This window comes from Carassius auratus, chromosome 30 (assembly GCF_003368295.1).
Source record: "Carassius auratus strain Wakin chromosome 30, ASM336829v1, whole genome shotgun sequence".
NCBI lineage: Eukaryota > Metazoa > Chordata > Actinopteri > Cypriniformes > Cyprinidae > Carassius > Carassius auratus.
Window position 1 is genome coordinate 22276524 of NC_039272.1, and position 27278 is coordinate 22303801.

The 27278-nt window shown below is 37.6% G+C and overlaps 2 protein-coding genes across 3 annotated transcripts; one reads left to right on the plus strand and one right to left on the minus strand.

The window, feature by feature from the left end:
* Window positions 1-2301: 2301 nt before the first annotated feature.
* On the minus strand, window positions 2302-6210 carry mymk (myomaker, myoblast fusion factor). 2 transcript variants are annotated; one of them, XM_026212201.1, is made up of 6 exons: window positions 5889-6210; window positions 4884-4998; window positions 4532-4680; window positions 4256-4372; window positions 3967-4144; window positions 2302-3001 (listed from the first exon to the last, which is right to left on the minus strand). In XM_026212201.1, the coding sequence occupies exons 1-5, from the start codon at window positions 6021-6023 to the stop codon at window positions 3998-4000; spliced, it is 663 nt and encodes a 220-aa protein (XP_026067986.1). In that variant the 5' UTR covers window positions 6024-6210; the 3' UTR covers window positions 2302-3001; window positions 3967-3997. The 2 variants fall into 2 exon arrangements, with proteins under 2 accessions (XP_026067986.1, XP_026067985.1); XM_026212200.1 differs by having other exon boundaries at window positions 4004-4144; window positions 5889-6209.
* A 5144-nt stretch (window positions 6211-11354) lies between these two features.
* Window positions 11355-26468, plus strand: ttc16 (tetratricopeptide repeat domain 16). Its single transcript, XM_026212202.1, has 19 exons — window positions 11355-11672; window positions 14402-14504; window positions 14673-14815; window positions 15622-15697; window positions 15953-16055; window positions 16139-16284; window positions 16364-16487; window positions 16576-16656; window positions 17414-17589; window positions 17988-18279; window positions 19547-19898; window positions 21011-21111; window positions 21218-21344; window positions 22269-22482; window positions 22915-23070; window positions 23991-24161; window positions 24241-24417; window positions 24641-24785; window positions 25598-26468. The coding sequence occupies exons 2-19, from the start codon at window positions 14403-14405 to the stop codon at window positions 25717-25719; spliced, it is 2808 nt and encodes a 935-aa protein (XP_026067987.1). The 5' UTR covers window positions 11355-11672; window position 14402; the 3' UTR covers window positions 25720-26468.
* Window positions 26469-27278: the final 810 nt, after the last annotated feature.

The window sequence follows — 27278 nt, forward strand, 5'->3', positions numbered from 1 at the left end:
AATAAGTATTTGAATGAGTATGTCTTTGAAAATTCTGGTATAAATTGTGCATTAAACAGTATGCCATGTCAAACTTAACTTAGGTCGAAGGTGGTTAAGCCAGTTATTTATTTTCAACTCTTATCAAGCATATCTAAAACCAGCTAATTAAGATATTTGGATTGACTTAAAAAATCAGCTGGGTGTTTTACAACTGAGGTAGTTTTTTCTTGAAGAAGTTTACATGCTGTTACATGCAACAATACAAGTTTGGGATTGGAACATGCTGTTTTGTTTATTTGTCATCATTTGTATGCATAAAGCAGATGAGCTCATGTTTGTCTCCAGGGCACTGTGAGGCCTCATGCTTCATGCTTTGTATACAACTCATTTTCATGATGCTAGTTTCATTCGTTCTCTAAACAATAAAAAACATTTGAACCTATCAATATTGCGTGATCATATATTGTTATATCGTGATGACGAAGATGTGCTTGCATATGTGCTTTGTTACTTTATTGGGTTCAGTTCACTAAAAACAACAACATTTTTCTCTTGACACCAGAATGTTAATGTGCAGGGAACAGACTGGCTAGCTTTACTGACTGCAGAAATGATTGTGGGTTTAACTGATTTTTTCTAGTGTTGTTTTTTAGCCCATAGCAGAAATGATGCATAATTTAAAAAGACATAACAATAAATAAATTAAGGGGCCGTATCATACACTCGGAAATGTGCGGCGCAAGTGTTTTTGCTAGTTTCAGCCTGACGCAGTTCTCATTTTCCCCTCCTGCTCCGCGTTGTTTAAAAAGAAAACGTATTTGATCCCATTTGTGCACTCATGGGCGTGATGGTCTAAAAAATAGGTGTGTTCAGGCGCATTGTTGTCGCTTTGCTGTTTTGAGGAACTCAAAATAGACTGCTCTATAGACCAACTCAAACCTGGTCTGAAGTCTGACACAATATTTTTTTCTTTGTTATTTAAAGAGCACGTTAGTAATATGCACCCATTCCTGTCATTAAACTAGCAAAGGTGGATTCGGACAATAGATTATAAAAAACATGGACATATGTCCGTGACATCACCCAAAGGTTTCCAAAGAGCAATTTTGAAGCAAAAAGTAGGCAGAGCCAGCTGTCGCCATCTTGGCAGCACGTCATAGCACGTCACTGCCAGATAATCGAAAATGGGCAAAACGTGGGAGCTGATTGCTGAAATCAAGACCTAGCTCACCGACGGAGACACCATGCACTTAGATCATAAAATAAATAGGGCCCAAGGTCTTTTGAAGAGAAAATTCCCAACTTTATTAGTAAGTAAACTAAATTAAACATTAACTAACAAAATGTTTTTTCAGCCTCAGTTTTATCTTTAGCAAATTCCTCTTATTATAGCTAATGTGTATATATATATATGTGTGTGTGTGTGTGTGTGTGTGTGTGAGAGAGAACAAATTTGACTACATTTGTCAAGAGTATCATATTTTTTCAGTCCGTATATCCATATTTTTTAACACGAAGCTCATTTAGGAACGAACATATGATTAAGATCAGTTTTTCATTCACTTCTTCTATATGTACATACTGGCAAGTACAGGATGGCTCTAGTTTTTAAGAAGTGTACTTAGTTTGACATTTGACACCAAAGAACATGTCTGAGGAAGAAGGGAGTTGATCTTCTTGTTTTAAATAAATTACCTCAAAAACAAACAAAAAACGAGGCTGAGAAGTGGAAGAAGGCTGTGGCAGACGGGCTTTCATGCTGCCAGCCAGCAGTCTAGGTACATTTGCTTTCGAATGAACCTCACGGTGGTGGGGCTTGGTGGAGTTTCCTCAGACAGTGTGTGTGTGTGTGTGTGTGTGGGGAGACCACAAACAAAGTGGTTTTAAACAGACAGTGGTCAAAGACGCCCAAAAGTGCTTCACGCTGGTGTAATAAAAGCGTAAGGTTACACTTTTTGGCAGATTAGGACAGACAGCCAGGGGAATCACGAGTTGCCAGCTTCCCCCCCAGACAAAAACACCTTTCTCTAGGCACAGGAGCCGGCGGCCTGGCCTCTAGTCAAAGAAGTCTTTGCAGACCAAAATTTCATTCACGTTTGCCGGGAGACTGTTTTGTCTAAAACATGCCATGTGTGTTTGTAATTTTTGGAGAGTGTTAGGAGCGTGCAGATGGACTGACTTAAATGGACTGAAGTCTGAAATTCAATGAAGTTTAAAGAAAGCCACAAGATTTTTCTTTCTTCAACATCATAATATAACAGTTAATTTTCCTTGAATAGACACAAACACAATTATGTTCAAAATAAATACTACAATAAATCCTGAAAACAATATTTTATTTAAAAATGAAAAATGACAATTGATACATACAATTAAAGTGTAATAAATAAATATAATTATTTACATAAAACCCCCAAAATGTATCCTCCCTCAATCCGCAGCTAAATCGAACCGTTTGTTTGCTTCTTTGTAGGTTTAGTGTTTCGTTGTACCCAGATGATGTCTGACCTGTCTGGCACAAACAGACGAATATAAAGAATTAAATGGCCTCTTTTACAGTCTCTTAAATGGACATAGACAAGTGGTCCCTACTGAGGAATCTTTGAAAGACAGTTTATTCATTTTGGATAGATAATACGTCTGCTGATTTTTTGTGACTCATAAACCTTCCAGCTGGGTTTGATGAATCAAATCCAGTCTTGGTTATTTCTCTTTTCTTTTCAGATGAACTCTTCTTGTGATGGAGATTCTTCGCTGTCACAATCCTTATCTTGCCATGCGTCTTTAAAAATCAATCGGGCATCATGCTATCCCTGCAAATGAGTTGTCCAAGGCATACTTGGCCTGCTGGGAGGTCGTATAACTGTTGTCACTTTCAGAGTGCTGTTAACAGACACAGTTTCTTGCATTACATGGTGCGTGGCCGGGATTTGTGTAATGGCAGGCCAGGACCACAGGTCCGCATCCAGGGTTTTTGAGGAGTAGTCCAGATAGTCCGTGCTTTTTCCTTCATCTGAGGCTGTGAAGTTGAGAGAAGGAATGTAATTAACGTGATGGACAATCTCTGGAAAGTTAAAGGTATAATTCACCCAAAAATGACAATTCTGTCATCATTTAATCACCCCCATGTTGTTCCAAACCTGTATGACTTTCTTTTCTTCTGTTGAAGAAAAAAACGTACTGGTAGCTATTGCAATTAGTGCAAATGTAATGAATGAGGACTGAGGCTTTAAAAGCTGATTCTTAACTTAAAAGTCTATTATAAAGTATTAACTACTGCAGATTTATTAAAGTACCATAAAAGTAGGCCATACGACTCAAACTCTATATTCCGAGTCTTCTGAAGTTTTATGAAAAAAATGTAAGTGAAGGAGATTATACAATTAATAATATCACAAAAGTACTGTAGAATGTCAAAAATAATCTAAAACAAACAAGATGAGTTCTGGAGATTTGATAATTGCTACAAGTGAATTATTTCCAGTGAACTGATAACTGTTACAAACTAATCCTTGAAAGGCAAGTTCAATTCGCGGCCAAACCATTCAGTCTTGTGAACTGAATCAAGTGATTCACTGAAAAGATCTGACTCAAATGAATCTTTCGGACAGTCTGACATTGAAGCTTATCTTATGAGCTCTTGACAACAGGCCAAGGAGAGCTAGGATGGGTATTTTTTGAGAAAAACAACATATTATGGTTTGTTTCTCCAAAGTTGAATGGATTATTAATATAGGGGTTTAATAAAAATTTTCAAGCTTGATAGATCAAGTCCCCACTTGCCTCTTTCACATGAAAAAGAGCAATCAGCACCACACTAAAAAAAGTCAAATATTTTGTTCCACAGAAGAACAAAGTCATACAGGTTTGGGGATGACATGAGAGAGAATAATGACAAATCTTATTTTGAGTGAACAATCCTTTTAAACGCTCACTATGAGACTGTTTGTCATCTTAAAGTATAGCTTTCAGGGTGAGGATCACCTCTACAGCTTCGCTCAGATAAAAAGATGCATCATACACAGCAACAGAGGGTGTAGCATTTGAGTTTGGCTGCGTTACGTCCCGTCCCGGCATAACGGTTCTTCTTGGGGAGCAGCAGGATGAAGGACACAGCCAGTGACACATGGTAGAAACTGTGGACATAAGCGTAGTCCCACTCCTGCAGGAGTAAATGAGCAAGTCATTACCGCTGTTATGCAAACATGCTTTTCTGACAAACTGTGTAATGTGTTTCTCCAGTTGTAGAAGAGCTGCACATTTATGTCTTTACCTCGAAATAGAAGCGAAGCATCAAAGCAAGAGCACCGAAGCAGAACCCTGGCCCCACTTGTTGAGTGTAAACACTTTTGTCCGGATAAAGGCCTTTTTTTTCCTTCATTTTTTGTAACTGGAGCAAAGCAAAACAGTATTGTAAAACCTTGTGAAAGCATTTGTGGTAGATAATAAAAGAGTTTCCAACAGCAAAATACAGTTCCTCGTCAAGTTTATTTGGAGCTCTGCTCTTAAAAGCACCGTAAGAACAGCATCTGATGTCTCTCAAACTCACCCATTTGACTGTTATCATAAAGACAGCTGTTCCAATGGGGCCGGAGTAGATGCCGTAGCCTAAGCGGTCCTGGTAGATTCTCACAGCCGATGTCAACACCCCAAACATGGTGAGCGAAGACCTCTTGGGTTCATCGAAATCTCCCAGTGCTGGATAAGAGCAAACGGACACATATCTTTGACATGACATGGCGGAATGCAAGTTATAAACACTTGTCACACTGCTCACGGAAAATAGTAGCCTATTTTAAATCTCTTTGCTTGGCTGTTTGACCTGCGTGGGAGTGCATTTCTATGTCATACTTTGATTAAGATTTGCTCACCATGAGGATACAGAGATGCTGTTTGCTTACCTAGTAGCGTGACCCACATGGAGATAGCTGTGCCATACACGCTGAAGTACTCCAGGATCTCATACTTCATGAAACAGAGAATGGACAAGCCTGGACCATCACACGCATGGTAAATCTGAGCACAAATGGAGAAAACACATGACTGCTAAGTCACATTAAATGAAAGGTTTCGGCTGAGAACATAAATGTACATTTAAAAGGCTCTAAGATGAAAACTTGATGAAACTTCTTGTCTGGAAAAAAATATGAAGAGGCCTTTTTGCCTTCAGTAATGCTATCAGGCTGAACAAACTACAGTAGCCTGAGTTTTATAAAAGATTTTTCATTGGTTGTTTGGTAAGGAGTTGAGAATTTAGGGCCAGATCACACAGAATTTGTTTGTGTTCCAATGGTCTTTTTTTATTGCTTTGTACTTAAAGCTAGATGGACGTCTTTAACAATTTCACCATGTCTCAAAGCTTTTTTACTGTTGTGTACATGTGCAGCATATATACCTAGGGTTAAATGTAATATATAAAATAAGTGAATAAATTAAAAAAACATTTTTTTTTTTTTTTTTTTTCACATTTTGGACCATTTTGCTGTCTTGCTGCTTTTTTAACACAATAATGTTCATTGTGAATGGCCCAAGAAAGTATTTTATACTGAAGAATATTGCATTTATCAATCAGTCAAATAACCAAACCCATATTTTTCTTCGGTTAAAATAAAAATATCACACCTAGTATGTCTATGTAGGTTTGTAAACTCAGTTAGACAATGTTTAAGAGGCATGTCAGGTTCAAATAAGTTCCACTTTTAAAAACTTGTCTCTAAACTCTGTCTTTGTTCCATTTTTCCTATATTCAGTTTTTTAAATGCAAGACCATTTTCTGTGTAAACGGCCCCTTAGACACAAGTATATCAATACTAATAAGAGACACACAAGCTGTAAAGATGAAGAGCGTAGTCCTGTATATTTCTGCACATGTCTATAACATTAATAAAAAATCTCTATTCTCTTACCGCCACAAAGAACATTGTGAAGAAATAGACCATGGCCTCCATGTGGAAACCCCTCTTGGCAGCAACACTGGCTGCAGGCAGGAACACCAAACTGCTGATGGTGGGCAGCAACATCTTGGCGATAAACGCTCCCATTGTGACTCAAATAAAAGGCCTCAGGATTTCTGGAAAACTTGGAAGAACTTAAGAGAGTGCCGGCTTGTTTCAAACCACCAGGTCTTCTGGAGAAGTGACCAAAAGAGAGACTGAAGGGGCGAATCTCACACACTCACAACCTCCTCCGGAGGATCTTTAAAGTTTAAATGGCTCAGAGGGGTCTGTATGTGCACTGTCATCAGGACAGCAGCTGTCTGCATGAGGACTGGGAGAGGCCTGCAATCACATGGCATGCTTCTGTCACACATGTTTGGGATTGTAGAACAACAGCAGTGGGACAAAAGTCAAGCCATTTATGGTGAACTTCACAAACTATGGAGTCAATGCTGAGTCAAAGTGTTTCCACAAAATAGAAAAAAAAAGGAAAAAAGTCCTTGCGTGCCCTTGGGCATACAGAGAATTCTTTGAAATGTATTTTTCTTATACTGGTCAGTCTGGGCGGAGATGTGTTGAGTCTCAGAGTTTCTCATGGGTGAATCGATCCTCAGCAGTGGCTATAGAAACAACTGTCTCTTTTGGGTTATTGACATTGGCCTCGCGAAAGCACCTGTATGCGTCATTGCAAATCTGTGTTTGACGTGAATGTGGTTCTGAGGGTAGAAAAATGTGAATGGTTAAGATGAGGTGTAGGTTTAAGATGTTGTGTTAGAGACCGGTGAGTCTTGCGTAGACCCATACCAGATGTACTGATAGACCAGGAGCCTGTTAAACGAGTGAAGGGAACCCAAGAACAAATTCTCACTTTGTACTGGACACATTTCATGTGGTCGAAATATGTATTTTATATCTTTTAAATCTCTTATTTTATGCATCTAAAATGTCCGTATTTAGTCTACAGAAACGTGTCCATCAGCATCCATTTAATTCTGAGCAAATGGCAGAAAAGAAATAAAAACAGATGTCAATGACACGTCCAATCCAAATGAAAAAAGGAAACAGATGTGACCTAGTGACGTTTCTCCAATTTAAACTATTGTTTTTGCAATTTAGCACATTAAATGACAGCAAGATGAACTGTTAATGCTGGTGTTCTTGCATTGCAACGGGACGATTTAACCTACATATGCAAAGACGTGTCCATTGTCTTATTTCAGTATCCTGTGGCTTTTTTGATGTGGCTTTAACGACTTGCCAATTAAGACTTCACACAGTCCACAACAGTTAGGAAAGTCCTTATTTTGTTATTTTGAGCACTAGGGAGAGCCTTGCTATGGACTTTGTGGCCAGTCAGTCACAGCTGTTCTTCTCTCAGCTGTTGCACCTGCGAGAGGAACACAAAGAGTGCAGTGTGCTGAGTGTTCCTCACGCCCGACATTCTCTAAGTGACTGTAACGTGAGATTACAGAGAGATTGCAAACCTCAGATACTTAGAGATGAGTCCAATTTCTTGACCAGTCACTGTCCTAGAATGGCTAAGGAATGAGGAGTCAAATCTGGGGTCATGTGCTGAAAGTGCAACATCCCTGCTTTCACTCGGCCATCTCACTGTGGCCACATTCTTGAGTGACACAGCGACTGAAATTAGCCTTAGTCAAGTTAGTTTACAGTCATAAAGTTTATTAAATGCATGTTTTCTTTTTTTTGGTATGCAACCCACTTTTTAGGTTCCAGAGTTTGAACTCATTTGCAGAATCGTTATATTAATACAGGCGTTGAAATCTTCTGCACTTTCATCTGAATCCCAGAACCTCTGGTCTAAGGCATGAAAAATTTAGAATGGATTCACTGTTGGCTTAAAAATCTGTATATTATCTTTATCAACTGACTGAAATGAGAGCCTGAGAAAACGATCATTATTCACTATCTGGAAAACAATAAAGGTAACTTTTCTTTAACTGATAAACAGTTTTCGGGCTCAACAGTTTCTTCCAGACTTTTCCAGTTTTCTGCAGCATTATCCATTTTAAACAAAGTCCCCAAATAACTCAGAAATGTAATAAAAAATGTACTTTTACCTTTTTATGTGAAATAAAAATATCATGTTTTTTTCCCCTGAAAATGAGAAAAAGCAAGTTTCTGTACTTTCTGTTCAATCCTGTTATACACTCATAAAAATAAAGGTGCTTCAAAAGGTTTTTCAAGCGATGCCATAGAAGCACCATTTTTGGTTCCACAAAGAACCATTCAGTCCAAGCTTCTTAAAGAACCATCTCTTTCTTTCCTGTCACTGTCTGGTCTGTGTTTCCCAGGTCTCACTTCCCCATAGAGTCACCCCACTGCAGGCACTACATTTCCCACAAGCCTTTGTCCCATCCATCACCTTTAATTGCGCACCTGTTAATCGCACTCAGCTGTTCCCACTTTCATCGTTTTCACCTGTCCATACATACCCTGTTTCTATCTGTTTCAAGGAGTCCTTGTTTTATGTTACCCTGCTTTCTCGTGTTCCCGGGTGTTTTTCGGACTGCTCTTCTGTTATTGACCTTTTGCCTGTTGGATTAAGATTTTTGGATTAGCCTATTAAAACACTGCGATTGAATCTCTCGTTTCGTGTTTGCATTCGTAACACTTACCTTTTTATAATTTTGAAGAACCTTCTTTCACCACAAAGAAATTAATGGTTTTGAAGGTTCTTTATGGAACCATTTAGACAAAAAAGTTATTTTATTCTTCTATGTCATCGTGAAACATTATTTTTTTTAGGAGTGTACATTTACCATCATTTAAAATAAAGGTTTCGCCTTCCAGAAATTATATTTAAGGCAGTGACATCCATTGTTATTTTGGTTCACTTGATTTAAACTGAGGTAATTATTTTTCTTATTAGCATCTTTATTACCATCTGCTTATATGTACACATGCTCAGCTGTTAGGGAGCAATATAAGAATGATCAGTTGACAGGAATGAATAAATAAAAATGAATAAATAATAAAAAGGTTTACATACAAAGCACTAAATTATGAATGATCCAATGAGATATTGTCATGGATGACATTAGGTTATTTAGCCCTTTTTCTTTGAAAACAATACTTTGCAACTACAAAACATTTTGTTTGTTACAGGGTTTGCGCAAAATGTGTTTGAAATTCCATACCAGAATGGAGCCAGACCGAAAACAATGCCTAAATAGCTAAGTGCATTTGACTTTTGGTTAACATTAACCAAATAGTTTGTGTGGCCTAAGGGACAACAACAGTTTCAGAGAAAAAGCATGTTTTGGAAGTTTCTTTAGTTCTGATAAAGATTATTATTATTATTATTATTACTATTATTTCTTTGGAATAACCATTGGTGAATAATTCACAACAGACTAGTAGCATGACCAAATCATTATCCTTAATACCAAGAACCATCAGCCAGAAAGTAGTAATCATTTGACTTTAAAATGCAGGTCTGTTTATTTCCCCATATCTGCTTAGCTTACAATCAGTTTGCATAGCAGAGCTGATTCATTGTTCCAAACAGACCCTGCAGAGTTAGGCTCTAATAACATGCCTGTCGTGTGAGAAGAACATTTGTTTGGACTATGAGTGCAGTGAATGCATTCATGTGTGGTGAATTAGACAGCTAGTTAGAGAGAGCAATAAATGATTTTTGTGTATTCATTCCCAACTTTTTTTTCCCCTCTGACCCACAATGAGTGTTTTTCATTCCCTTGCTTAGACTGAAGGAAAAGCTATTTTTTCTTGTCCGTTCATAACAACCAATATGCATTTTCCCTACACAGCCATTCACCTTAGAAGTACTGAAGGATTTCTCTCTTTCTCTGTGACACACACACAAACCTTTCCTATGTTTTGTGCCTTGTAATTTTAGGCTTTTTAAAAAGCGACCATTCCTCCAGACTTCCAGACTGTGCAAATCTCCTGAAGTATGTCTATCACCATACAAATCTGTGGTTGAGAGGAGTGTTTGATTGAGCTTTAAGTGTAGCGAAGCGTCCCTAATGTACAGAGCAGACAGACAGGCAACGAAGAGAACATGTGGTCTATAAATGTACACGTCACACACAGGCATGGTGGTCTCAGCTATCTGCCTGTGCTGCCCAAGCCTTTTTCTCCATCCACCGCTGTCTTCCAATCTTCCTTTTATGAAGATACTATACAAGACGTGTAATTTTTTACATTTTCATTTTAAACAGGAAGCACATTCATTTTATTTAGATTCATAATGAAAACAATTAAAAAAACTTTTATTTGAAACTAAATTTTGTTAAATTAAATTTATAAAAAATGTATATATATTATATATATATTATATTATATATATTATGTATATATACACACACACACAAACACACAAATATAGAATGAGTAAAACATACAAAGTTTATTTATTAGTTTATTTTTCATTTATATTAGTATTTTTTAAATATATAAGCATTATATATATATATATATATATATATATATATATATATATATATATATATATATATATATATATATATATATATGTAGTTTAGTCATATCATTCATATATATCTATCTATCTATCTATATATATATATATATATATATATATATGTGGACATTTACATTTATTCATTTAGCAGATGCTTTTATCCAAAGCAACTTACAAACTTTACACACACACACACACACACACACACACACACACACACACACACACACACACACACACACACACAATGGCATAACAAATAAAAAGAAAATAGAATACAAAAAGATTAGAAAGGTAGTTGGATTTTTTTAAAGAATAGAATTAGAATATTGAGTGATAAAGTTAGAGGTCAAAAAAAGATGGAAGAGATGTGTTTTAAGCCGATTCTTGAAGATGGCTAAGGACTCAGCTGCTCGGATTGAGTTGGGGAGGTTATTCCACAAGGAGGGAACATTTAATTTAAAAGTCCGTAAAAGTAACTTTGTGCTTCTTTGGGATGAACAATCAAGCGACGTTTAGTTAGTTTAGCGTGTATATATTCAGTTAAATAATGTAAATGTATAAAAGTGCATGTGTATATATTGAAATACAATGAACACAAAATAAAAATGAAAACATAAAATGTTTACAAGGATTAATAGGTTACAGTATAACTCATACATGTAAGTTCCCCACTCCTTTTCTAATGTAAGTTTTTAATTTGTAGTGTTTTCTAATACTCATTGTTGTCATTGGGATTGTTATCAGGAGTCCCATGAAGCGCTCTTACACTGCGGCCCGTGTTACCGATGGGTCTCTCAACAGCAGAACGTGCAAGATCAGGCAGACTTACTGCACAGCGGGAAACACAAGAGAGGATGATCTGTTTGTGTGCAGGGTGAATGGACCGATGTGATGAGGAGGGGTATGGTGGGGGCTTCTCTGTGGGAAACGGCAACTTCCTCCCTGTCTGTCTGCGAGCGGAGACCAGTAGACAGCAGCTTGGCTGAGTCTGTGGCACTGTGGCTCTGCTCCACCACACAGCAGCGGCAGCCCATGAGCTTGGCACCAGCCGGGAAACTGTTTTCATGTAGGCGTTCCCAAGCACTGCCACTCTCTTCCTGCTGGGACTGAAGGAAAGAAAGCGGGAGGGAGGAGGAGAGGAAGGGGGAGAGGAGGGATGCAGGAGCACACCTTACCCTCTTTACAAGGCACATCCTCAGAACACACCATTAGAAACCACCACCAGCACCACCCACACTGTCCAAGCAGTACTCAGCTCCAACACTGACCCTGGACTGCAGGTAAGAGCAAATATTTACTGTGTGACTGACTCTGTGTGTGTGTGTGTGTGTGTGTGTGTGTGTGTGTCCATTTTGCTGAATCGTGCTAAATGTTTTGGGAAAGAGCATGGGAAGCCAAGCAGACTAGACACTTGTTCCACAAACTCAAACAAACACTGTTAACTACTCTGCTGATGCAAAGAACTGGATGAAAGTAAAATAAAGTGACAGTAATGGTCATCCAGGGAGAAATAAATGAAATAAAAAAATCATGTGATAGTACTGTGGCACTGTATTTTTTTTCTTTTTGGGTCCAGCTGCAGAGAACAGCTGAGACTTACTTTAAGTCCAAAGTAGACAATGTTCTTGGTACGCTTTTTTAATGATAAATTCTGTAATAAATACATGGAAGTGGGGCTTTTGCAATGAGGTCATGGTGTTTGTTACTGAGAAGTCAATGTAATATAACATATTTAGCTCTGTTAAGTCATGTTTTGAAATGTCCAATTGAAAAACCCCTAGAAAATGAATGTGTGGTTTTGACAACGTGTGAAGAGGTAAATTAATCTGATATTAATCGTGAAAATAGCTACTTACATAAATAAATCATCATGAATGATAAATTGATGAGGAGAACCACAAGAAATCAGTGAGCAGCTTATGTGTAGACAGGAGCCAAGCAACTAAATGAGGAAGATAGAGCCACTATAAAGTAAAGAGCTATAACTTGGCTGTTATAGATCCATGATCATAAACAACTGTCAAAATGATTTTATAATTTGTCATATAGTCTCCAAAAGCTTCAAAAAATGATTGTTCATTACAATGTACAAAACAATCTGCCTAGCAACAAGATGAACACTCTAAAGACATTACAGTCATTTAAACACTGGACTCTTCCAAAGTCATTTTCACTGGAGCTGAAGCTGATAACTCAGATGAAAGATGAAATCATCTGCGTTTCGATGAAACCATAAAAAGTGAGTCTGTGGTGTGAGACCAAGCCATGAAAGTTACCTTGGATGATGTGAATAAATATCTGACTGCTAATTGCAGCGATTAACCAATAAGAATCAAGTATTCCAGACAGGCGTGTTATCCAGAGAGCAACTAAGACTTCTGGTGTCAGCACTTGATGCAATTTCAGTTTCAGAGTGAAAATGGATTCAAAGTCAATTCTGCCCCAATTTGTTCAGTATTTTTTCAGTAAACGTATTGCTTTAATCATAAACACACCGGTTTGTAGTGCAAATAGTTTTACAGTTTACTGCACCTTTTACAGTTTACTCATATTCTTTTAATCAACCTATTATAAAAACTAATAAATCAAGTCTATCTCCATAAAGCACGAAATGCTTTTTTACACATTAAAAAGTCACAAAAAATTATAACTAGGTAAAGGATCAGATCCATAGCTTGAAATCCTTTCGAGATAAATGTCAATTTTATCTGCTCTCCATGTTTCAGTTTCATCTGTATACATCTGTGTCATGAGACTTGTTGCTGGTCTCTCAACACTTGCATGCCTGACCTCGTCTTAACTGTCCTCCAGCTGTGGGTTAGTACCCTTCACCTGTTTGATAGAAAGCTGCAACAGTGATTTTGAGACATGAGAAGTCTGCTGAGAGCTGAGGAAACTGTGACCAGAAGCTCTTCCAGAGAAAGAGAAAGATGAGTCTGCTTCCAGCTCATAGACAGGGCTTGCCCCCCTAAATGGGGAACGGCCCTGCTGTCTGTCTGCTGCCAGGGAAAGAAAAACACCCCTCTTCCCTTGAGCAGAGGCCCCAGGGGAGGGGGGAAGGGGGTTAGCCTGTGTTTACTCTCTTTCGTAGCCTGGGAAGCTCAGAAGAGGAAGGTCTGTCTCGGCCGTCGCAGCCTCGCAGCGTGGTCTGTGGGAGACGAGTGTTTGGCGAGCTGGCGCTGCTCCAGCTGTGTCTGGGGTGGATAATGAACTCCAGGTGCTCCAGTGGGTAGTTTAAGACACCTGTCACCAATATTTAGTGCCAGGAAAAGCCAGACTGCAAACAGAGTGAGACGATCTGTTTGCTTACTTTAAGGAGCCTACCTAATTGGAGGTGGAGGTCTGATGAGGAGACATGAGATGGAGGAGAACTGGAGAACTCTGTGTGATTTGGTGATTGTTTTTTAATGGTGGTGTCGTCTTATATATCTGAATGCAGTTATGTGTGTGTAAGTTGTTGCATCACTGGTCACTTGAATACAAGCTGGAGAATCTCATTCTTTCTTTCACTGTATTTCATGCGCTCCTGCCAAAAAATTTGTCAAGCACATGCAAACTGAGAGTGCATGTGCCCCTAATATTTTTAATCCAAGTGTATTTTCAATACAATAAATAAGGTTCTTTAAAGCAGAAAAGGGTTATTTTAAGAACTGTTCATTAAAAGGTTCTTTAGAGAACCAAAAATGGTGCTTTAGCATCCATGGAACCTTTTCGTTCTTTAGGTTATTAAATGTTCTTAATATTTTGTTTTATTTTAAGAACTGTAAAAAACTAGCTCTTCTATGGCATCGCCGTGAAAACCCCTTTTATTTTTAAAACCTGTATTTTTAAGAGTGTTCTATGGAATAGTCTACACTCACTGTCATCCACTCAAAGATATCCTAAGAAGATATAGCAGACTTGAACTGAAGCTCCTTTGTGCTCAGATCCGTAAAAAAAAAAAAAAAAACTAATTAAACCTTTCGAGAGATTATTCCGTTTCTTTTCTCCAAATATTCATTCCCTGCAGGATGAGGATCTGGTCAAGGGCCCAGTATGTGGAGAGCAGTCTGGTGCTGCTTGGTCTTGTAACGCTGGCTCTGTCTCTGGGCAATCTCTCAAGTAGAGGACAGGTTTGTTATATTCACACAAATCTTTTTGCTAATAAATCAAAACCCATGTCTCAATAGATTTAAGTTTTTTTTTTGCCATGTATATTGTAATATAATATAAGGAATGTTATAGCTTGCTCTTAGTATAGATGTTGGTAATTTTCTAAATGAAGACTTTATTTGCCACAGGAAGAGGTTGTTGCCTCTAACAGTCTAGAGGACGGGTTGGAGGTGATCACGTACTGGTGGGGAGAATGGACAAAGTGGACCGCCTGCACTCGTACCTGTGGAGGAGGAGTTATGTCACAGGAAAGACACTGTCTACAGCAAAGGTCAGCGGCTGTCACACAAAACACCATTTTATAAAGCTGTTATAAAAACAATCTGTTCCTGTTTATAATATCGGTCAGATTTTCTGCAAGATACATTTTATATGAAGAATGTTTGCACGAGGTTTCCCTGACACCACCCTACCTGCAAAATACAGCAAATAGTCAGCTTGCAACCCAATTCCTCCACATAAGAAAAAAGTTATTATTATGCTTAATAAATCATAACTATGATATAAAAAGGTGAACTTATTACATACTAAGTTATAATGATGTTGGACATGCTAAATCAATTATGAGATAAAAGTGTCATAATTATTAGAACATGGTGTCATAATTGTATAAAAGTAGAAATTATGACATAGTCATTTTCGTAAGATAAAACTTCATAATTATAAAACGTTTAAATTCTAGGATAAAAAGACATTAGGACATACTAAATCATAATTGTGAGATTTTAAGCAATAATTGTGAGAAAAATGTGACTTATGTCCTACTTGAATCCAGCGTTTTGTTTCAATTTTGACCTTTCAGAATTTCAACCTTTTGTGTCATAATTATGATTTATCCAAGTAAGATTTTTTTTGGGCCATCCATAAGTTAGTCTACTCAAATGCAATGTTTTTATTCCTAATAAGTCCTGAAAGAAAAAAAAAAGTTGTTGGTTTTAGTTTTCTTCCTTGAACCATTTCTAATCCTTAATCTTAAATCATTTCATTTTTTTTATTAAGCACTGGGAAAACTTTCTGAGTGTAATAAATGTCCCTTTGTATCCAACTGCTACTAAACTAAAACAATTTCCTTCAAAGAAAGAAAACAACAACCGGTAAAGACAACATGACATGCACAGGCAATGCAAAGAAGTATCATCTCTGCAATGCAAAGGTCAGCTCACAGTATCCGTCTTTCCTTTTCCCTCTCACACACATTCCCAGTGCATTTAGTCTGTCTAACAGAAATACATCCCAGATGCCTGACTTGACAGCGAGCCCCACGTTCCACTTCCACCTGAGGCTTACCATTAATTCATGCATAATTTGCTTTTCTTTTTTTTCGCCAGTTTTAATGTCTGTTGCAACCAAATAGACTGTAAAGCGAGATTCACTTGCATTCAATTGACTCTCTTTCTGTGAATTACAGGAATGTCCTTCGACAGGAAGGAGCTTCAGAGAAGAGCAGTGCTGGTCATTCAACTCTCAGGTTTACAATGGAAAAAATTACCACTGGAAACCTCTCTATCCTGGTATTAACCATTTTATTTAATGAAGCTGTGCTGTGAAGGTATAATTTACGTTAAAACAATGAACTCTGTTCATATTCCTGTAGATGACTACGTTCATATCTCCAGTAATCCATGTGACTTGCACTGCACCACCTCTGATGGTCAAAGACAGTTGATGGTAGCTGCACGTGATGGGACGTCTTGCAAGTACAGCAACTACAGGGGCGTGTGTGTCAATGGAAGATGTGAAGTAAGTGGCTTACAGTATATTGCTGTACATTTTTTCAGGCATGTGATCTTAGTTTATAAGCTGATGTGTACCTTTGCAGCCCATTGGATGTGATGGTGTCCTCTTCTCCCCCAACACTTTGGACAAGTGTGGCGTGTGTCAGGGAGATGGGAGCAGCTGCAGTCGCATTACTGGGAACTTTCGCCGTGGGGCTTCTAGTCTAGGTAATGTGAGTTCAGTGTTAGGTTGAATGGCACTCATATAAAGTGGTACTGTGCAAATTCATCAATTAAGCGAACTCTTTCTTCGAAGGCTATTCTTTCATAACTCAAATCCCAGAAGGATCATGGGACATCCAGGTTATAGAGAGGAAGAAATCTGCAGATATCCTGGGTGAGCAAACCTTTGAATGGCTTGCACGTTCAGCTGTGTGTAAGACTTTCAGAGTATGATGATACTTATACTTCATCTGTAATATTGAGCTTTTTCAATGACAAGGGAGACCAAGTGAAACACAATAACTGCCCTAGTAATCAGTGTTATTGTTGACTAAAACATTTAAACTATTACAAATGTGGGGTTTTTTTTAAAATAAAGCTTAAATTAAATAAAAAATAAACACAATATTTTAAAAAAATGTAAAAACTGAAATACTTAAATAAAAAAATTGGCTGAACTAAAATATTAATTATAAAATAAAATAAAAATAAACCAAAATAAAAATAAACCAAAGCTAAATAGAATTACAAAATGACATACACATGACTAAATGAATAAACTAAAATGAAATGAAAACTGAAAACAAAAATAGAATTCAAAATGTCCATTCAAAACACTAGATTTATCTACATGCTTGACATTTACCAGAGACGGTTGGTTCATGAATGAGTTGTTCATGATTCAGGAGATGAATTATTTATGTTTCTCATAGTTTCTACATTCAAATGGTTTTTTTTTGTAATTGGTAATATTGTTATGATCAAAGATTGCATGGGTGGATGTGTTCGGGGAATTGGAATATATATAACATTTTAACTCTGCTCAAATTAATGAAATGACTTGAATAAAGATTTGTTTGTTTTGCTCAATAAAGAGTCAATAAAAGTGTCCAATCTTCCCATCATTATATCTCACCCTTGTTATTTTCCAGCTGTGACTGACCAAGCAGGGAACTTTTTCTTCAATGGAGCATATAAAGTGGACACCCCTCAGAACTTCCACGCAGCAGGGACCATTTTCAAATACCGGCGGCCCACTGATGTGTATGAGACGGGGATCGAGTACATCGTGGCAAAAGGGCCCATCGATCAGCCCATCAATGTTCTGGTACTGTAGCTGTGGTCCTCTCTTCGCCGCCAAGGGCTCATGGGTAATCTCACTGGCTGGCTAACCATGGCTTTGACTTAGTGCAGGCCAAAGGTCTAATGGTTCACTCTGCGTAAATGGTAATATTCTATTGTCCCAGGAGGAATGACTCAATTATTTCACTTCGCTCTGGGTTTATGGGACAAATGTGCGATGACGCAGTATTTCAGAAACGGAAATATTGTATTCTGGACATCTTTCAACCTCAGTGCCCTTGTATCGTCATGGTATTGTGTAGCATAAATATTATCTCTGGGAAAGAGCAGTCCAGAATGCTTGTTTCCTGCAAAGTGTACAATGAGATATATTTTTCAGAATTTCCTCTTAATTGCTGGACATGTCTCTGTCTTGCCTCAAAGGTCTGGAACCAAAATGGCCAAAATCCTTATATCACCTATGAGTACACAGTGATGAGGGACTCTATGGCTTCTGTCTCCCAGCCCCCCATTTACACGGGCCCCCAAGGAGGATCCAGTCTGGTGTCTGTGGAGATTGGGAGTGTTTTACACCTTAATGAGAGTGTGTATGATAAGACAAGCACCGGGCCACGAGCTGTGGAAGGACAAAAGCCTGGCCAGGAAACCAATGAAGTGTATGAGACGGCTAACATTGACTGTCAGCAGGATGCTAACACACAAGTCCAGTTTACAGGTGAATTTCTTAATCTGCTCTGTATTTGTCTATACATTTCTGGCAAAAAAGTAGCTCAATTAATTCCATTTATTGGCATTTAAGGTTTTCATATCATGAGGAAATTAAATCTGAGATTGTTAAATGTTTTTATGTCTATTTGTGTAAGATTTGTGTACACATTCACTTTATTTAGAATATTTTGGCAGAAAAATAAATAATAATAATAAAAATAAAAAAAAGTGAAAAGTTAGAGTGAGACCCTTGGGATATGTTTTTTTCTATTATTTTGTATGTGTGTGTGTGTGTGTGTTTTTTCTCTCCCAATGTTTTCTTTTTTATCTTAAAATGTTTCAGGACATTTATTTTATTAAATTACCTTTTATTATCTAATTCAAAACTTAATGTCATTATGACATCCTTAAGTTAAAAATATAGACCTGAATGAATCTTATAATTCTATAGCATAATTCAGATAAACACTAACATTCACATATTTGAAATTTGTAAGATTTTAATGTTTTTTTTAAAGAACTATCTAATGGGCTTACCAATTGGTTGCCTTTAATTAATCAAAACTACAGTACAAATGTGATGGCAAAACTAAATTTTCAGCAGTCATTACTCCATTCTTCAGTGTCACCTGACAGAAATCATTCTAATATGCTGCTTTGCTGATTTTGATATGCTGATTTCTTAAAAAAAAAAAAAAAAAACTGTTTCGTTTTTAAAAAATTACCTTAAAATGGCCAAATATTGTTGTCACCACATGTTTTCATGGCATCTGAAGTAAGTGGAGAACAGACAAGACAGAGAGAGTTTTTGGTTCACTGGGCAATCATTAGTGAGTTAAAAGGCCTCTTTCTACTGGCCCTATGGAGTCCTTTATAATGCATCAGCCACAGAAAAGATTAGCTAGAAATGATGAAAAATTCAAAGAGGCCTGAGATTTTCCCTCCACGGAAGTCAGAGAGTTACGGCTATTTGTGTTTGTTGTCTCTCTGACACGAATAATTATAAATGAGTTTGGGTTTCCTGATGAAGGTTGTGCCCCTGTCTTGCAATATAATCTATGATACAACCTTACCCTTAAACCGTTTAATTAGTTGCTATCTGTAGTGATCCATTTAAAACCCAGACTTTATTTTGGATTGGTACTGACCAAGTTGTTGGGATCTATTTCAGATGTACCTTAACAGGTACAGCCCTCAAGCAAAATGAATTGAATCTTAATGAATGAAAAGTGATTCTATCTTTTTTTTAATGAGTCAAACCTTTGTCTTAAAAGATGGGAACTGCAGCTGGCCCAGTGGAGTAGGAGCCCCTGGCCTAGCACCAATCAGCAGACCGGCAGAGGACATGGTAAACTCTGAAAACCTCATCTGGAGGGTGCTGCTGGGAGAACGGATTGGCGCAGACGGTGTTCTTGCTAACATCTCAACCAATCAGCTTCTTACTCGTAGAGATGGCTTGTCCTCTGAAGGCCCACTGGAGTTAGACTACAGCAGTCTTGAGCAAGCGGGTCTTAACGGCTCACTGCTTGAGTTCACCCTCGGGCAACGGCGAAATGACACCGGGGACTTCCTGCTCCTAAACAGAACTGTTACAACCATTTTACGCAATCGCAGCAATCGAACCAGGTAAACATGATTATGTACATTTTCATTTAAAAGTTTAGGGTTGGTAAGAAAGTGATTTGCTACTTTCTGGTCAGTGGTGTTTTATTGGGAGGGGCATTCTCATTATAGAGGACTTCTGATTGGATAAAATTCTGTGTAGTGCAGGATGAGTCATCAAAACTCCAATTCTAATTCGAAGTCAGAAAAGCCAGCATGCTGGTTTGTTAAGTGATGGCATAACTTAAAAAGTTACTCTTCCAACTCTACATTATGAAAAGCTAACAACTGCTAAATCACATTTTCAAGTCTTTAATCAGCTCATTAGTAGTTCTGGTTGAGCATGAAGCAAGAAACCTCAAGATCATGCCAATGAACCAGTGGCTGTCTTTTATCAGTTGACTCTTTTGGAAGTTTCGAATGCTAGGGGTAGGCCTTAGCCCTCCACCCTGGCATGCCAAAGTCATGCTGGACAGGCTCGGGTGGGACAGCCCTGCTAGTGGGAGAAAGGAATGTGCTGCAGACTCAAGCCCTGGCTTGGATTTTTTGTTAACGTTCTCTGAGACATTCAAAGAGCGCCGAGGGGAGACGGCCAAGCAGAGACTGGCGGGATTGCATTCCATCATATTTATAATTCATGCTGGGTTCCCTCCGCCACGTCCAAACACTGCATTACCAGCTCCTCTGCCAGAGATCATAAAGAACATCTCATGAAATGCCCTTACTCGTATCCGAAGGAGAAGGGAAAGATTCCAGGTGGGAAGACGAAGCGAAGGCCTGAATATTAGGAAGACTGACTGTCTGAGAAACATAATTCAAGATGTTTTGTTATTTGTGGAAAAAACGTCCCATAGATCACTCGGGTACAGACTACGCTTGTCGCATCAGATAAATCCCAGGAATTTATCACAAGGAACAAATTTTATTGGCTTCTGTCTAGTTGAGAGAACGCACTGTTTTCCAGCATTGACATTAAGGTAATGAGTGTGACTAGGAATGGTAAAAATGTTAGTGGTTTTATGACTGGAGTGTCAGTTTGTGTCTCGACATCAACAAACGTTAACCGTCTGCCTAATACACAGTGCAGGTGGCTATACTGTGGTCTAGTCTAAGATGCTCTATTTTCTTTTCTGCAGGAATAACCAAAGGCTCCTTCAGAAGAATAAACTGAGCGCTGCTGACATGTACCGCTGGAAGCTGTCCTCACAGGAGCCCTGCAGTATGACCTGCTCAATAGGTAACGAGGCATTGGAACTTAGTCTCCTTGTCCACAAACATCCACACATAAACATTCCTCATAACCATGTTTGTTTATGTGTATGCAATGCTTTTTCCTCAAATAGGCGTGTCGAAATCACTTGCCATGTGTGTGCGGTATGACGGCATTGAAGTGGATGATGTTTATTGTGATGCGTTGACTCGACCAGAGCCAGTCCATGATTTCTGCATTGGCAGAGAATGCCAACCCAGGTGCGTGTGCTGCAACTGTCACAGAAATGCGGAGAAAAAAGTATGGAGCTGCGCAGAATATCACACAGAAAAGAAAATCCTGTCATCATTTACTCACTTCATGTCATATTGCAAACCCATAAGAATTTGGGTAGCACTTTATTTTATAGTCCTGTTCCTCATGTACATACTATGTACTTATTATAGTAATTACAATAACTAGGTACTAACCCTGAACCTACCCCTAAACCTAACCCTACCCCATGTAGTTACCTTGTATTACCAGAACTTTCTTAGATAAATACACTGTAAGTACACTATAAGTACATGTTAGTACACGTACTGTAAAATAAAGTGCAACTAGAATTTGGTTAATCCTAAAAAAACAAATTAAGGTATTTCTAATGAAAGCTGAGAAGTTCCTCTCCCTCCATTGAAAGTCAAAGTAACAAAAACCTAGAAAGAGGTCATAAAGGCATTGTAAAACAAATCCATATAAACTGAGTGGTTTAATTGGAGTGAAGAGATATGATTGCTTTATATGATGAACAGATCCATTTCATGCTTTTATTTACATCTAATCAATGATCGACACACATACTATACATAAAACACATCACACACAATAAACGCAGAAGCACAATTGTGTGTGTGTGATATGTGGGAACCAGTGAGGTTGGCTCTATCATGTGATTTACCATGTACAGTATGACATATAGAGTATGTATGCTTTTGTAGCCACAATTAAGGGAGCAAATGATTAAGATGTGGAAAGAATTCCTAATACTAATACACAATTCCACAGCATGGGACTTAGTAGAAAAGATAAAAAAAAACGAAAATACTGTCATCATTTAGTCACCCTCATGTCATTCCAATCATTTTATTATGTCCCATGAAAAGTGGTACTTGACACAAAACTCTTACTGTGGTCTTTACGTGTAGATGGGAGGCAAGCAGCTGGAGTGAGTGTTCTCGGACATGTGGAGAAGGTTTCCAGTTTCGTCTTGTGCGTTGCTGGAAGATGCTGGCTCCCGGCCTAGACAGCTCTGTGTACAGTGACCTCTGTATAGAGGCACATCTAGAGCGCCCCCCAGAGCGCCGGGCCTGTAAGAGCCCCACTTGTGGTCCTCAATGGGAGGTAGCTGAGTGGTCAGAGGTAGGTTAAGAGGTCATTTAGTTAAGCCTCCATTATAACCTCCATACACCGCAAGTAAATAAATAAAGTTCAGTTTTTTGCCTTGTCCAGTAAAAATTCCCAAACATAATTTTCAGATGCAGTTTATATGAGTAGCAAAACTGTGGTACCAGAATAGTACATGCCATTTTTTTTTGTCTAATTTGAAGATTTAACAAACCATTAACATATTGCCTGAAAAGTATTTACTGTCAAACAAAAAATATGGATTAAGAAAATGTTTTTAATACAGAATGTCTAATTATTTATTATTATAAAATGCCTCCGGAGTCATCAGTGCATCAGTGAAGTGTGTTTCTTGTGCATTTGTTAATTAGATAACTGATCATACTGGACCACGTCAATGTTAACAAATTAACATAGTGAGAGAACCTTGTTTTGTTTGTTGTGCAGTGTCCAGCTAAATGTGGTCGCAGGGATCTGGTTACACGAGAGGTCAGATGCTCAGATGAAACCCATGCATGTGATGAGGCAACTCAGCCAGCGTCTACCAAAAACTGCACCGGCCCTCCATGTGAGCGCCAGTGGACAGCGTCTGAGTGGGGACCGGTGAGACGGAACACTGTCAAGTTCTGAAATGCACACATAATGTCTGACGGTTTAAAATCTTTAAATTGGGTTTTAATCAAGCACAATGCAATAAAGCAACACAAGACGTTCAAAGTGATACTAATATGAAACAGTTCTCACTGTTAAGAAACCATTAATTAATGTGTATTATTAGTTAGTAGTGTAGTTGCTAAGTTTAGGTATTGAGCAGGATAAGGGATGTAGAATATGGTCATGCAAAAAATGTGCTTTATAAGTACTAATAAACAGCCAAAATGTTATAAATAGGTATGCTTATAATAACTAATTAATAGTGAGAATTGGTCCTTATACTAAAGTGTTTATATACCCCCTTTATATACAATATATATATTTATATATATATACATTTAAAATGTAACATTTAAAATCACTTTGATTTTAGCCACAGTTCAAGCAATTTTGTTGTTTGTTATTAGTTTTATTTTTAATGTCTATATAGTATTCCTTTTACTTATTAGTAGTTTATTTTTTAATTTTATTTCAGTTAATGTTTATTTTATTCTTTTATTAAGTCAGCAATGTACAGTGGAGTCTCATTGGCCCAAAATTGTATTGCATTGTATGGGAATTTTCTCAAAATATCTTTTTGTGTGTGTTTTGCTGAGGAAAGAAAGTTAAATGTTTGGAACTTAATTATTATGACATAATTTAATAAGTGGGTGAATTAACCCTTTAATATCAATTGTGATTCTTATTGGAAGTGATTGCATAACATTAAACTATACATTTCAATGTAAACAGTCAAATTAATATGTATTGTTTCAGCTGGTTAGGACATGATATAAAGCATTTTTTGTGTAGTGACTGTCATAGTAAGTTTAGAAGGAAGACATTTAATGCTTCAAATGTTAAAAATGTTCTTCTTCCTTTCCTCTCAGTGTTCAGGCATCTGTGGGCATGGAAAAACAGTGCGGCATGTGTACTGCAAAACACCGGAGGGCCGTGTGGTACCTGAGTCTCAGTGCTCACCTGAAAACAAACCTCTGGCCGTTCATCCCTGCGGAGACAACGAATGCCCTCCACACTGGCTGACCCAAGACTGGGAGAGGGTGAAGATGACACTTATATGTTTGGAAAATGAATCATTTGTCAATATTTCTCCAGTAATCATTGCCTTCTGTCTCCCAGTGCAACACAACATGTGGACGCGGTGTGAAGAGAAGGACTGTGCTGTGTGTGGGCATCACGGGGGGGAAGGTCCAGATCAATGAGGACGAGGAATGTGACAGCAGCAAGCGACCAGTAGATGAGGACACCTGCTTCGAGAGGCCTTGCTTCAAGTGGTACACAACGCCATGGTCTGAGGTGAAACATTAAAACATGTATTCAGTTTATTACGCCACAGACAGCAAGTATTTATGTCTGTCAGACCGCTGCCCATGTAGGCATTTACAGTACGCTAAGTGAGTTTATGAATGAATGAATGCTGCATTTATTGAAGATTCATTGATGATGCATTTATTCAGGTTCCCACGTTCAGGTGTACTTGACTGTTCTTTGTCCTTGCTTGTACTCATCTGTTTCTCAGTGCACCAAGACTTGTGGTGTCGGTGTGCGAATGAGAGATGTGAAGTGTTATCAGGGAAGAGAGCTTGTTCGTGGATGTGACCCTTTGACCAAACCTGTTAACAAGCAGACCTGTGCACTCCAGCCCTGCCCCACCGAACCTCCAGGTGTGCCTTTAACAGTTCACTGGAAAAATACTTTTATTTTCAGTCATTATTAAGTCATTGTTTTCCCACTCTCATATATAATTCTATGTAATCTCATGTATACAATACAAAGTCGAAAAGAACATAATTTATTAAAAATAGAAATCTTTTGTAACAATATACAATATAATTTTTTTTTTAATAAATGAATAATGTTATCTAGCAAGGATATGATAAATTGGTAAAAATGTGATGGCATAAATCCGTATTGTAACAGAAATATATAAATAAATAATAAATGCTGTTCTTTTTAACTTTTATTCTTGAGAGATTCCAGAAAAATAATAAATCTGTATATTACAATCATTTCTGAAAAATCATGTCACATTGAAGATTGGAGTAATGACTGCTGAAAATTCAGATTTACCATCACAGGAATATTTTTTAATTGTAATAGTTTCACAATATTACTGTTGTTACTGTATATTGATCGCAAACTTTTGAACGGTAAGGGATGTTTTATAGCTTTACTTCTTTATAATTCTTTGGTCACATGACATGTGGCAATTGCTGTCATGTAATCAATGTGCCTTTTTTAGTCCTTGTTATTGCATTCATTATATTTATGATTTTATACATGTTTGTAACAACATGCATGTGATGAATGATGGCACAATTTTCATTTTTGGGTTAGCTATCCCTTAAATATGAAATATGCATTTTGAAGCATTGCCCTCTGATTGTAATTCTACATATTATGATAGCCAAACATGTGGTATAGATCCAGAAAAATCATAAATACCATGAATATAAACTCTTTATCGCTTCTCCAGATGAAAACTGCCAGGATCGTCCCACCACCAACTGCTCGCTGGCTCTGAAGGTGAATCTGTGCAGTCACTGGTATTACAGCAAGGCCTGTTGCCATTCTTGCCGTAATCTTCGAGCTTCCTAGCAAGTCTCCACCGCTCAAGTTTTCATCTGTTCATGTCATCTGTTCAAGGATTGCAGCAAAGGAAGTTTGAATCAGTATTTGTTTATATCTTAAGCTAGCTCCATAAAACTGCATTACTGTCAGTATTACAAAAATGATACCTGCTTCATGACAATGTCCTGTAATTGTGGGATGCAGTAAGGAAATATTAAATTATTTGGTTATTGCTCAGAGGATTATATTGCATGTCTTAAAAGTATTTATTATTCGTCAGGTTTTATTGGACATTTATTATCTGGCAGTGGCAGAGGTGGATACTGAATGTTACCTCTGGCTGAAGATGGCTGATTTAGTACTGTACATCCAAACACAGGCTGAGCCTCAAGCCACTGCTGGCTCTTACGCTCTACTGTTTACTTTATCCGGTTTAACTATTGCTAGACCTAGGCTTATGTTAATTTATTGGTCACAGCAGTAGTTTTATTGGGTTCTCTCATTCTGTATACATCCAGTTCAATCATTTTTGTATTTCATTCAATTGATTTTTGATTGACAATGGATTTAGCAGAGCTTGACATACCCAAGTCATTTTATCCTTGTCATTGAGCGAGTCCTGACACTTGAACGTGCTATAGTTGAAAATGTATCTGATTCATGTATTGTTTTACTAAGAAACACTAAACTTAATGCATTGTACTACCTTACCTCAAGTACAAAAGACAATCAAATGAAGGTCATTTGATTTTCTTGTAGAACAACTTTGGTGTACCTCTCAGTATATTATAAATAATAAATATTATACTCCAATGAAATGCTGTGGTTTTTTGTTGTTGGATATTTCTAGCACACGTTTTAATATAATATAATTTAAATAAAGAAGGTGTACGTTTTATTAGTGTCATTTTAGTATTACTGATATATGGTTTTGTTGATATTTTAGATATAATTAAAGGTTTATAGTTTTTCATCTTAATATTAGGTAAACGTTTAGTGTGTTTTTGGTAATTTTATTATTTATTTTACATCTTGATATTAAAATGTTTATAAAGACTATTATGAATTTGAATTAATTTTAACTTTGGTTACAATTATTTATGAAAAGTTATAATAGTTTACAAGGCATATTATGTGACAGGGTGCAGCAAAAAGATCCAAAAGCAAAGGCAACTCAATTCAAAGTCTTTAATTGTTCACCAAAAGCCAGCAGAAGGTAATTAGCTCAAAACTGGAACTCAGCAGACGCTCTCCTGGAAGACAAAAGCTGCAATGTTAAGACTCTTGTAGACTCACACAGTAATCCGACACAGAACAAAGAGAAAAAACACCAGAAGTAGACCGAGTTACCAGACGAGACAAGACACAGGTGTCAGCGCAAAGCAGCGCAAGCGCTGATTGAAATGACCAATAGGTGTAAACATGAAAGTGTGTGTGTGTTGCTGGTGAGCGAGTGAGATGAGTGTGTATGAGAGTGTGAGAGAACAGAGAAGCAGATCCTTACATTATGAATACCTTTATTATGCATTATACACATTAAACTAAATGATAATATTTGTATGTATATGTTTTTTTTATGGTTTTCG

Bases quoted from the DNA above. Each gene is read 5' to 3' on its own strand.
- mymk (XM_026212200.1), bottom strand. From the start codon at position 6,023: ATGGGAGCGTTTATCGCCAAGATGTTGCTGCCCACCATCAGCAGTTTG. The intron at 4,373-4,531 runs GTGAGTTTGAGA...GCTTTGCTCCAG, and splicing joins TTATGATAACAGTCAAATGG to TTACAAAAAATGAAGGAAAA. The intron at 3,002-4,003 runs GTATGATGCATC...TCAACTTCACAG, and splicing joins GCTACACCCTCTGTTGCTGT to CCTCAGATGAAGGAAAAAGC.
- ttc16 (XM_026212202.1), top strand. From the start codon at position 14,403: ATGAGGATCTGGTCAAGGGCCCAGTATGTGGAGAGCAGTCTGGTGCTG. The intron at 24,162-24,240 runs GTGAAGATGACA...TCTGTCTCCCAG, and splicing joins TGACCCAAGACTGGGAGAGG to TGCAACACAACATGTGGACG. The intron at 24,786-25,597 runs GTGTGCCTTTAA...TCGCTTCTCCAG, and splicing joins CTGCCCCACCGAACCTCCAG to ATGAAAACTGCCAGGATCGT.